This window comes from Thamnophis sirtalis, unplaced genomic scaffold, assembly GCF_051295495.1.
Source record: "Thamnophis sirtalis isolate CommonGarterSnake01/CBP01778 unplaced genomic scaffold, rThaSir2_p1.2 scaffold_3, whole genome shotgun sequence".
NCBI lineage: Eukaryota > Metazoa > Chordata > Lepidosauria > Squamata > Natricidae > Thamnophis > Thamnophis sirtalis.
In genome coordinates, this window is record NW_028261383.1 from 105,820,627 (window position 1) to 105,833,817 (window position 13,191).

The 13,191-nt window shown below is 37.3% G+C and overlaps 1 protein-coding gene across 1 annotated transcript in view; it reads right to left on the reverse strand.

Moving 5' to 3' along the window:
• The window catches only part of DOCK2 (dedicator of cytokinesis 2), a 293,899-nt gene that overhangs the window by 245,284 nt on the left and 35,424 nt on the right, over positions 1–13,191 (reverse strand). The window contains exons 15-19 of the mRNA XM_087709665.1: positions 11,004–11,102; positions 9,156–9,228; positions 8,964–9,067; positions 3,495–3,678; positions 3,307–3,404 (exon numbers count right to left, since the gene is read on the reverse strand). Of these exons, the coding sequence (XP_087565791.1) occupies positions 3,307–3,404; positions 3,495–3,678; positions 8,964–9,067; positions 9,156–9,228; positions 11,004–11,102 (558 nt within the window). The remainder of the gene's footprint in view (positions 1–3,306; positions 3,405–3,494; positions 3,679–8,963; positions 9,068–9,155; positions 9,229–11,003; positions 11,103–13,191) is intronic.

Sequence of the window (13,191 nt, forward strand, 5' to 3'; positions counted from 1 at the left end):
GGGGGGCCTAATTCAGCCTGAAGGCATTGGGAAACAATACTTAGCATGGAGAAGCAATATATGTTGGAGTAAGAAAATTGCAGAATCATTCATTCTTAAAGTATACATCTCACAACAGAATGTATCTGGATAGTTGTGGCTATATTGCCCAGCATAAGATATAAATGTTCTGATCTATGACTTTACAAGGCAGGTTATCTACAGTGGATTATGCAGTTTTATAAAAGTTCTGTCTTGGTTAATGCTAAATTGAGTAAGCAGGTAAATACTATAGAGTTCTGGGTTGTTGGTGCTCTTATTTAAACCAACTTGTGATCTTGCAATGCTACTCTATTACCTTTGGGATGCCTGTGTGGGTGGGTGCTGTAACTCTTCCAGACTCACTGAATTCAGTTTTTTAGAAGTTTCATAAAGCAAGCAGTAGAAAAAGTCATGTCTATTTCATTTGATCAATTGCAAAGATCCAACAGATAACAGTTAAGAGAAATATATTGCATCTAGCTCAGCCAATCCAATCTTGGTAATAAAAGTTAGACTAGTCTCTTATTCTCTATCCATTTATTGGTCTATCTGACATTCTGTAACAATACCAAAAAGAAGGGGGGCAAGGGAGAGTTAAGAGAACATTGTGATTGGAACATAGAATGGGAAAATATGTCTTATCCCTCATTTACTGTCCAATGATAAATACCATACATTCCTTAACCTAAACCAATATAGATGTACTGCTCTCTTTCTTCCACCTTCTCATAATATAAAGCCAAATTTCTAAGCACCTTTTTATTCAGCCTAAAAGGAACTCACAGCTAAAGTGCTCTGAGCTATAATCATTCACAGTGAATTCCAATTGTTAAAATGCAAGTTAATATTCCTGGATTCAAGTACTTCATATTGAAAAACAGAATCAGCATTAACATTAAAACTAAAAATCTCCTAGAAACTGTAAAAAAAAACAAAAACCTTAGAGGTTAATAGGCAGGGCAAATTTATCTAAAGTCTTAGGTGATAAATTCGAGGTACCAGACACAAAAAGCAAGCCTATATTTACAGCCATTTTCCTATCCATTGAATAAGACCCCTCCACTCTTTCAAAAATATTCATGCCATAGCTATGAATTTATACATGGTAATTTAAATAATTGCCCCTTGCTGTTCCTAGTTTTGGAAAAATTTCACATGCTGGCAGGCAGATGGCTCGTCAGTGTTTTTTGGTTTTGTTTTTTTTTAGTTGATTGAAAGCATGGTGGGAGAATCTAGTGGAATTAATAGAACCTTTTCTAGCATTACTGATTACTTTCCCCTTCACAATTTGGTCTGCTGCCTTTTCAGATGCTGTGGGGCCTTGCTGAAATATAGTTCCCACCTTCAAAAACTCTCTTGAAAATGTTTTAGGCCAGTATTTTCATATTACATTACAAGGAAACACATCAAACTCAGAATTCTGACTATATTCGCATTATAACTATGATTTGTAAAGATGGATAAGGCCTAGAAAAAATGAAGTTTCGTGAGAACAGAAGTAAAATTAGTTAGAAAGATGTCACTGTCCAGAGTTTGCAAGAATGGAAAGAAAGAAGGAAAGAAAGACTGGTTGGATTCATTAATCATGGTTAAACCTGGTTAAACCAAACACAAACAGGAACACTTTCTTGAAAGAGGGAAGTAGGAATCCACTCTTAATAGAAGTGTGTAATTAATTCCCCCCTCTCTCTCTCTCCCTCCCTCCCCCTCCCTCTCAATTCCTACCCTGCCAACACTGAATGGGGGCATCTCGTACTGTTTACTGCTATTTCTCCCAAGCTATGTAAGAGCCCCTCTTTGAGAGAGATGGGCAGTTTAGAAATATGAAATATAAATACATAAATAACAAGAAAGGTGGCATTTTTTCCCATTCAATGATTCTGTCCTATTCTCAGAAAAAAAGTCCTGGCAGTTTTCTTGGCAAGGGTCTTCTCAGAAGTGGTTTGCCATTGTCTCCTTTCTAGGGCTGAGAGAAAGCGACTGCTCCATGGTCACCTCAGTTTCTAAGTGGTAGTTCTAGTATTGCTTGTATGAATTTTGGAAATAATTTGGGAAATGTAACTTCATTATTTAATGAAGAAGCAAGGGACAACACAGTGGTTGGGTTTATACAACTTGTTACTTCACAACATATTTTCTTTGGTTTTAGCTTAGTGTATTGTGGTAATGAGATAACTGACATTTAATTGTCAGGCTTATTGTAAGAATCAGTATACAATATATTGTTGCAATATATTGAATAAACCATGTTTTTCAAACCAGTCCAGTGTGTTTTGTGAATAATATTTATAATCTTTAGGTCCAGGTAATGGCATTTTGCTCCCTCAGATGTGTTGGGAAATTATTGTGAGTAACTTCCACATTAGTTGGCATTCAGCATACTTCCCACAAATCCATACATTTATATTAGAGCAAGCACATGCACCATTCGATATATCTACAAAATTATAGCTAGAGATTTACTTCAATAATCAACAAACATATTAAAAAAACTTTCCCAAAACAGAATAAAAGGCAGACAAAAACAAGGAAAAAGAAAGACATGAACGACAAAGAAGAATGTACATAATTTCTCTTTCTCTCATAAATAGATAGATAGATAGATAGATAGATAGATAGATAGATAGATAGATAGATAGATAGATGATAGATGATAGATAGATAGATAGATAGATAGATAGATAGATAGATAGATAGATCTCTATCCATTCTATCAAAAGGTACAGAATTTTCCAGTCCCTAGACTCAACACTGCAGTCACAAAAGGAAGAGCATTTGGTTGCAATTGAAAACAATTTTGGGATGTGGGATAATCTATCTTAGTCTTAGACAAGATTAAGAAGAAATAGTGCTAAGATATTTATCCTATGCATGGTACATAAAAAAATATGGCTTAAATCTGATACTGATGAAAAGGCATCTTCTCCACTAAACTTGAAAGTGGATACTTGGGCATGATAGGACAGAAACCCCCATATAATTCAACTTATTCCACATTTGCTGCCTGAAGTAGCCTTTTTTTCTCAACTAACAATGAAACCTCCTCTGAAAATCTTTATCATGTATTCAGTTCTTGCACCTACAGAAAACAATAAATACACACAAGTATCTCAAAGTTTTCACCAGACTGTGATACAATAATATTTGAAAAAGAGCAATACTTCATGTCGTGCATAAAAATGACAACCCTTACAAATCAAAGTTACAATAAAGAAAATTGTAAAACTTTCCTGCTGATTTATAGCATTTGTTTTCATAGAAAGCCCTGGCTGAAAGAAGATCTACCTTCACAATTTCTTCACCATCCACGATCTTCAATTTTTCTAAGTTTTCCTTCAAGAGCTCAGGTTTCATTCGCCACTTCAAAAGGCCCAGTAAACCCACTACAGAAAAGAGGAGGAATATATTCAAGTACAAAAAGACAGATAATATCTTTGAAGTATAATATAGAATAGTTAGGGTTTATTTTTTACCATTCTGAGTTAGCTTAGTTGAGCAAACGAGAGTTGAAATGGCAAATGAATCTCTTGAGCTTATAGAGAGTCCTCCGACAATGCTTGCACTCCGACTTAAGGTTGAGAGCTTAGGCTCTACCTGACTACGTGTTGAAGGGAGGCTCAAGTACATGTTGACATCTTCCATTTTCTTACTATCACCCTTGAAAACAAAACATTAATTAGATTCACCGACTTCAGATGATATTAAGCAGAACTTCTATGATTTTGCTGTACTCTTGCAATACAAACTCCTGCTTTCACAATACCACACATTTTTACATGCTAATCCACATGTCAAAGAATCTCAAATGAGACAGGAGCAAGCATAGGTCTGCAGTTGATAAAGAAAGTGAAAGTAGACAAGCCCTTGCACATATTGGAACAGTAGCCTTTGTTTCAACCCTGGCAAAACTTGGTAGCGGTGGATTTTAATTCCACCCCCTGCCATAGTTCTATCCCTAATTCTTCTTGGATGTGCACTTTCCAAATCAAAATCTCTCTCTCTCTCTCTCTCTCTCTCTCTCTCTCTCTCTCTCTCTCTCTGTGTGTGTGTGTGTGTGTGTTTGTCTTCCTCAACTCATAGCTCTGCTTGAAGAACAGGTGGCTGCTGTAGCTGGGGATGGTGGGGCTCACTTTGTGCAAGTTCAGTTTATACACTAATTATGCTTCTTTCTGGATCAGGAGAATCTGCTCATGGTAACTCATATTGCATTCCATTTGGATGATTGAAATTCCCTCTACATCAGGTTGCCCAGCATCACTGTTGAGAAACGGGCTCCATACAAATGATTTAAATAAATAAAACTATACATTTTATCCTACTCAAGGTATGTAGATACAGGGGCTTTGCTGTAATGGATTTTCAGTGTTTTGCTATATTGAAGTGGAAGTACTCTGAAAAAAGTGAGAAACCGCAAGGTTATTAGCTGTTAAAGGCCTAAAGACATTACAACCTGGTTAAATGAAAGACCACACATTAAACTATTCCACTGGCATATCTATTCTTCATTTGACTCAAAGTAAGCCTGTCATAGAAAAGGGATTAAGCAATCATAAAATAAAGTCACGCTGTGTAGGTTAAGGTAAAGCAATTAATTAATCTAAGTTACCACTTTCTTTTAAAATGCCCAAATTGGCCTTTAATGCCAGGATCACACTTAAAAATGGACAAGAGAATCAAAAGGCAGAAAATGTAAATAGTACAGTATTAGCATGTTCCTCTTTTTTGATCCCTCTTTAACCATAGCTTAGAGCGATAATCCAAACTGGTCATTAAATAAAAGATATATCACTGTTGTGGGCTCTGCTTCCCCCCAAGTAAATTTCCTTCTCTCCAAGGAAACTGTGAATATGCCCATTAATAAATTATTTCCAAAGCCAAACCACTCTGCTTACATGCGTGTTTATGGGCAATAATTTGCCATAGACTCTAGGGCTATGTGGAGCAGCAATGTTTCACTTAGTATGGTTGACTCCACTCCAGCTGCTGGAGTAAGCTACTTCAAATAAATGCCTCAGCAGGTTCTGCCTTTACGCCCTCTATTAAAAGCATCAAGGCAGGGCATTTTGCTTCAAAGAAAAGTCAGTCAAAAGCAAAGAGCTGATTCAGCACAGCCTAGAAGCTTGGTGGTGACACGCAGAAACTGGACAACACTTCGCTCAAAGTGAAACACATCTTCCTTTTTTTTTACATGGTGTGTCAAGAGTATTCAATAGAAAGCAATCAGTTGCCAAACCACTGAAGCCATAGGCACGATAGTTGTAGTTCCTGTGAGAGGATAAATGATGCAAACATCAGAAAATGGAGCTAATTGCTAGTTGTGTGTTGAGGATAGCTGGATCTTTTCCCCCCAAGAATAAATGTCAGCTGCAGTGTTTGTACCTGCCTTGCATATGGTTGCCTGTTACAGAAACAAATTCAATCTCTCATACCAAGCCATTGGGTGAAGTTTTGCACTCTGAATTAACTTCTCATAGAGGGAGATATCAAAGACAGTGGTTTAAATCCCATCTTTAGAGTTTAGACTCAACAAAACTATTTTGCCCTGATTACTTTTTTTCAAAATAAAAATAGGTTTCCTATTCCTATAATTAAGGTCTCTGATGGAATACCCTGTGGAAGATCTTTCCCCTTGAGATCCCTACAATTTTAACTTTCTGGAAGTTTAAAAAAGGTGTAAAAAGGTGCCTTTTCTCCCAAATATTGAAATAGGATGAAGCCAGAGTTGAAAAAGAGTGTTGTGGTTGCATCAAAGGAATCAAAGAGGAGCTGCTTTCAAGCCATTGGAAAAGATATCCAATCCAACTTTTGTGTTTTCTTATTTTTGTTTTTATCTCTTTTTGCTTTTTATGTATAATTGTTGTTTTTAATACTATAATTATGAGCCACCTGGATTTCTGGTTTTGAGTTGGGTATCCAACAAGCATTTTAAATAAATGATGTGATTTTTATTTTTGTGGACTCTGCATATAATAGTCTATAAATAACTAAATAAATCCTGTATGCAAGCATAGGAAGATACTAGTCTGTGCGGAAATGGACAGTCTAACGCTAGAAATAAAAGATATAGGAGATTCAGAATACTATGCTACATATAATAGATTCTATCAATGGTTAGAAACATGAGGTAGAAGTTGGAATGCGAAAGAATCAGGTTAGGTGGACATGGAAAGAGATACTATGTATAAATTAGTGAATGATATATAAGTTAACATACTAGAATATGATGGTCAGAAATTACTGTACACTAGCACCAGAGGTGGGTTCCTGCTGATTTGCACCTCTTCGGGTGTACCAGTTCCAGAAATTTGCCGTACTTTTGTGTACCCATTCCATGGAAGTGTGGCCACACTCCCATACCAGTACTCCTGCCTTATAGCCAATTTTCAAGGCGCTTCTCAAAGACAAGAAAGTGGGGGCAGGGCTTCTTCAGAGGACCCAAGGCAAGAGCAGAGTTGAAGTACTCTCTGAAGCAGCTGGAAAAGGTACGTGTGGGTCGGAGGGAGGGGGAGGAATTCAAACTTCATCTTCCTGGTGCTGTGTGGGGCTTTGGCAAAGGCTGGAGATAAGACCCTAGCTCGCTTGTGCTCTCCCTCCCAAATGTAGTTTGATTGCAGGTGGAGCCACATTGCCTTTTCAAACCTGTAATCAGTGAAGCTGGGCTGGATTTTTACATAGTGGATCCTTCCGGGGCTGGAGCAAAGTATGTGTGCTATATGGCTCTTTGCCTGGCTTCCTGCCTTCTCCTGTGGTCTCCTCAGTGCTCGCTCATGCTCTCATGCTCTCCCTCCCCAAGTGGCTTCCTCCCCAGGCCCCCATCCATTTCTCCCACACACACACACACAGCTGGATAAAACTATATAAAAATCCAGCCCAGCTTCACTGATTACAAGTTTGAAAAGGCAATGTGGCTCTGCCTGCAATCAAACTACACTTGAGGAGGGAGAGCACAAGTGAGCACTGAGGAGACCACAGGAGGAGGCAGGAAGCCAGGCAAAGAGCCATGCTGTAGCACACACACTTTCCCCCAGCCTCTTTCTTTTGGAAAGCTCTGAACGACTCCCCTTCAGCTTCTCTGCCTCTCCTCTCACCCCAGCCTGCCAGCAGGAGGTGAATGGGTGGGCTTTATTGCATTCCAGGTATTTCCCACCCAGACAGCAAGCTGAATTTGGAATGGGGGAGGTGTTTGGGGAAGGCAGCGGGGGAATGGGGGGGATGGCAGAGGAGCTGCTTTCAAGCCATTGGAAAAGATATTCAATCTTTTGTTTGTTTGTTTGTTTGTTTGTTTGTTTGAGAGAGAGAGAGAGACTGAGTGAGAGAGGGGAGGGGGTAGGAGAGATAGTCCAATCCAACTTCTGTTTGTATGTGTGTGTGTATGTGTTTGAGAGAGGGGGGGGAGCGACAGAGGGAGGGAGGAAGGGAAGGGAGAAGAAAAAGAAAGAAGGAAACTTCTTTCGCAAAGGAGAAAAACAAATGCTGTCATTTTAAATCAGCACTGAACATGCCTGGCTGTGGAATTCTGGGAGTTGAAATCCACAAATCTTAATAATTTTGAATTGAAAAGGTGCAGGAAAGAACAAATTGGTTATATGGTTATATGTTATATGTTTTTGTACTTTTGAAGTTTTGGGGTTTGTGCAATATGAGCCTTGTGTTTCTAAAAGGCTTGTGAATGGAGCCAAACTTTCTCTAGGGTCATTATCTCATTACCTCTATCTGGCAGGCATGTGGAATGAGATTCAGGAAGGTTTCTTTGTTAGCAGAAAGAAAGAAAAACAGCAAAGCAATTTAAGGATAGAAGGAGGTCATCTAGTCTAACCCCCTGCTGCAGCAGGAAACCTTACATTGTCTGAATTATTTTGGTGCCTCTAACAGAGAGGAAAATTGCCAGAAAGGAGAAATAGTTTACTAGGACAAGGCTGTCATGGAGAGGAAGGCAGAGATTACCCTTGACTTATGACTACAATTGAGCCCAAAATTTTGGTTGCTAAGCAAGAGCTTTGTTAAGTGAACTTCACCACATTTTACCCAATCCATGACATCTCCTGGTGAGTGACATCAAGTTGGCCACTCCCACCTGGTCACATGACTGCCAAGCCACTCCCACAAAACAGGCCACACCTACAGAATAGGTTCTAAAAAAAATTGAAACCCACAAGTGACTAGCACTGTTTAAAATAGTATACATGTTATTTTGTTTTTACCTTTGTTTCATGGCAAATGGAATAGCAGGACATTTACACTGTATATTCATTAGATTTATATTTAAGCAATAAAAATACGTATATTTTTTAAAAAGTTCATATATATGCTTCCTCTGTAAGCTGTTTATGTAAGCAATGCTGTATTAAAACAGGAAGAAATCACTAAAAGAGGAGGAAAAAGACAAAAAAGGTAAATTGATCTACTGTCAGCTGCAAAGGTGAACCTTTCTCTTATACTTCGATATCAATTCTCTTTGCCAAGTATATCAACCAGCTAAATATGTAGCCCACATGAGGGTCATCTTCATCTTCAGGAGATAACAGAAAATTCTCAATATCCTGTATTTCCTCAAGGTAAACCATGGTTTGTGTATTGATTTGTACAACATGCTGAGACTTAAATCCATGGTTTCTTCAGCTCTCAGCATTTCTGTTATTCAAAATGAAAACACAGTAAGCCACTGAGTTTTGGAGAAGGCTTGTAAATATTTGCATAAGGGAACATTATGGTGCTCTAAATACAAGCCAGAGAAGTCTAAAGAACTTTGGAAGTAAAAATAAGTTCATAAACTGCACATTTGTTAGACACTGTGCAACACAACAAACCAAATTCAGACAAAGAATATTATGCCAAAGCAATTTTTCTTGGAGCACTATGACATTTTGATAGCCTAATAGGAAGTTGCCACTGGATTCAGCAATACCAAATCAATGCAATAAGATAAAATAGTAAGAGTGTACCTTTAAAACCACCAGTTCATGAACGCCATCAAGCAGAGTTGTCCCGTCCTCCTTCATTAATTTTACATAGGCCATTGCAAAGTTCTTTTCGCCTTTGTCTTTAGCTGAATAACCCAGAATGTGGTATTAATAGTTTTTACCAACTTATTTAATTTTGCATGTTGAAACCAAGGACCAAAAGAGATTACTTACACTCCAGAGATGACCTATGTCTAAACATAAAACGCAAATGAATTCTTTGCATATCCTCAATGGGTAAGGCTACCTATTTAAAGAAAGAGCATTTGAAATAAACGGCAACTTCTGTTAAATAATAACATCAATGCAAGAAGGGTGGAGGAAATTATTACACTTTTGAAACAGGACTGTCAATATTTATCCATTATTTTTCTCAGTGAAAACTCTGGGGTACAATGATTTTTCAAGGTTTGTATTTTATCATATATCTTAAGATTTTTTTTAGTAAGTATAAATCACTGAATAGCCATCTGAATATGGCTTGGAAGGATTACTGCATTTTATAATGAACTCATATCTTAGATATAACTAATGTAATCTTAAATTTGTTATCACAATTTGGACCCGATTTCCATTGTTAAGGAAGTCAGTCATTAAATGAGTTGGCCCAATTTTTCATTTTTTTTTGCTGATTCATTAAGTGAATCACAATGTTGTTAAGTGAATCCAGCTTCTCCCACAACTTTGCTTGTTGGCAGCCGGCTGGGAAAGTCACAAATGGTGATCAGAGCCAAGGTGGCGCAGTGGTTAAAAGCAGCACTGCAGGCTACTGCTAGATCAGCAGGTCAGCGGTTCAAATCTCACCGGCTCAGGGTTGACTCAGCCTTCCATCCTTCCGAGGTGGGTAAAATGAGGACCCAGATTGTTGGGGGCAATATGCTGATTCTCTGTAAACCGCTTAGAGAGGCCTGAAAGGCCTATGAAGCGGTATATAAGTCTACTGCTATTGCTATTGATCACATGATCCCGGGACAATGCAATCATCATAAAAACCTGCTGCTTGCCATGCATTTGAACTTTGATCATGAAACAGTCAACAGTTACATTTGCTGCTCTTTTTACCAGAGGATCATTGTTGGGATCGGCTGAAAACTTGATCAGACTAGATGATCCAAAAAATTATTTAAAGAAAATATAAATGTTTCATTATAAACTTAACTTACATTTCTTTTTTTTTCATAGAAAGTTTTTATTTTCCATTTTCATAGCTTATAATCACATGTATACTATTACGTAGTCAATATCATGTTGTATTATTAAGTACTTACATCAATTCATCTTACCATCAACTACCAAAGGAAAAAAAAAGAAAAACCCAGTTATTGACTTAAATTTCTATTATATGGGATCACTTACATATAATAGAAATTACCAATGATTCTTATTCTGGACCCAGAAGTCCTTGAAGTCACAAGAAATGAATTGGCTCTTCTTGAATATTTTTTAATATGTTCTCTAAGTATCCTATCGTTAACAGAAATAGGTTTCTGAATATCTTACAGCCATATGGAATTATTTGCACCACACGTTCCCTACAATTTGCTTATTGCATATTATATTATATATATATATATATATATATATATATATATATATATATATATATATATATATATATATATATATATATATATATATATATATATATATATATATATATATAACTACAGCAAGAGCCACTAATTTATTCACCTGAAATTAGGATATATATCAGTTCTGCATTTTATTAACTTCTTCAACTTTTTATACTGCCTTTATATTTTTAGATTGTACCGCCATACTGAAATAAAGCATATTTATCGCAAACTGTATAATTGTAATTATTGCTTTCATTTCCATGTAGTCAGTCTTGTAGGATTCAAGGAAGTTAACTCAATTGTTCTTTTAAAAAGTCATTTTAATGAATACATAAACGTTTTGAAGCTTAGCTCTGTTTCTCAGAGGTCATCATTTAGCAAAACCAGCAATATTAATAGTTTGTCTTAAGATTTTAAATAGAGAGATCTCTTCCCCTTGTCTTACCTTTAATGTCTCCATCCAACGGGGTTGTTTGACTTGATAGTAGACAACTGATTTGTATTCATTCGCAGGCTTGTCTCCAGCCCCTAAGCAAATCACATTCTGTCCAAAACACAAAAATAAAAGGAGATGCTACTTCCTAGTTCTTATGATTACATACATACAATAGCAGAGTTGGAAGGGACCTTGGAGGTCTTCTACTCCAATCCCCTGCCTAGGCAGGAAACCCTATGCTGCTTCAGACAAATGGCTATCCAACATCTTCTTAAAGACTTCCAGTGTTGGGGCATTCACAACATCTGGAGGCAAGCTTTTCCACTGATTAATTTTTCTAACTGTCAGGAAATTTCTCCTCAGTTCTAAGTTGCTTCTCTCCTTGATTAGTTTCCACCCATTGCTTCTTGTTCTACACTCAGGTGCCTTGGAGAATAATTTGACTCCCTCTTCTTTGTGGCAATCACCGAGATATTGGAACACTGCTATCATGTTTCCTCTATTCCTTCTTTTCATTAAACTGCAACCGTTCTTCATATGTTTTAGTCTCCAGTCCCCTAATCATCTTTGTTGCTCTTCTCTGCACTCTTTCTAGAGTCTCCACATCTTTTCTACATCGTGGCAACCAAAACTGAATGCAGTTCAGTGTGGCCTTACCAAGGCATTATAAAGTGGTATTAACACTTCACGTGATTGTATCATTTTCATCTTAAATACATTTTCCCATTCATATCTTTTATAATCCTTGAGATTAGTTTCTTATTCCAGAAATGGAGAGATCTAAACATGTATATCTATACATTATTTTCCAACCATAACAACTTCTGGGTAGGTGGACTTCAAAGTTCAGTATTCTATTGCCAGCACGGCCATTGATGAAAATCCTAGGACTTAGTCCACACAACCTGGAAGTTGTCAAATCTTGTCTTGAGAGTAGATAACTGAAAAGGGCAAGATTAACTAAAATTATTCAGCTAATCAGAGCCCATTCCAGATGAACTTTTATGAGACCACCTAGTTGTCTTTGTTCTTCTGGTTTACTTTTTATTTGTTAGCAGGTGGTTGTAACTCTGTTGTGAGTCATCTAGTGGTAGATATGCTGTGTCAAGATATAGGGGAAAGTTTTAAAAGGTGACTAATTAAAATTACTCCTCCCATTTCAGGCCATAGAATTGGGTGCTGAAGATCCCCTAAAAGCTGGCCTACTCTGATCCTTGATAGAGGCATAACTAATTGTTTAAAACTGAAGCAATTCCTATGCAATATACATACTTGCACTTATTTGTTTGTTTTAGCAAGTACAGTACAGGTAGTCCACAAGTTACTACCACAATTGAGCCTAAAACTTCTGTTGCTAAGTAAGACATTTGTTAAGTGAGTTTTGCCCCATTTAATTACATTTCTTGCCACAGTTGCTAATTGAATCACTGCAGTTATTAAGTTAGTAAATTGGTTAAGTTAATATACAGTAGCTTCTCCATTGACTTTGCTTGTCAGAAGGTCACAAAAGGTGATCACATGACTCCAGGACAATATGACTATCATAAATATGAATGAGTTGAGTTGACCCAAATTTTGATCATGTGACCATGGGGATGCAACAGTGAGAAAAATAGTCATAAGTCACTTTTGTCAGTGCCATTGTAACTCTGAACTGTCACAAATGAATTGTTGTAAGTTGAGGGTTTCCTGTATTATACAACTATGTATGTCTGTATAAGAAAAAAGTATTTCCTAAAAAAGAAAATACTAAAGCACAACTATTGCAATGTGTGTGTGGGGGGGGGGGGGTAGGAGGTAGTAAAATAAAACTGGGTATTCCCCTACTGCTATCCCAATTAAAGAATCCATACAGGAGTTAGATAGAGAGACAGCTTCCAAATATACACAAAGATAGGGAGGAAGTTTAACAATGGTGTGAACAAGAGCTCAAAATGAATTAGGATTCGCAAAGAATATAGCAATAGTACTTAGACTTATATACCACTTCATAATGCTTTTACAGCCCTCTCTAAGCAGTTTACAGAGTCAGCATATTTCCCCCAACAATCTGGGTCCTCATTTTACCCACCTCGGAAAGATGGAAGGCTGAGTCAACCTTGAGCTGGTGAGATTTAAACTGCCAAACTGCAGCTAGCAGTCAGCTGAAGCAGTCTGCAGTATTGCATTCTAACCAATGTGCCACCTCGGGGATTAA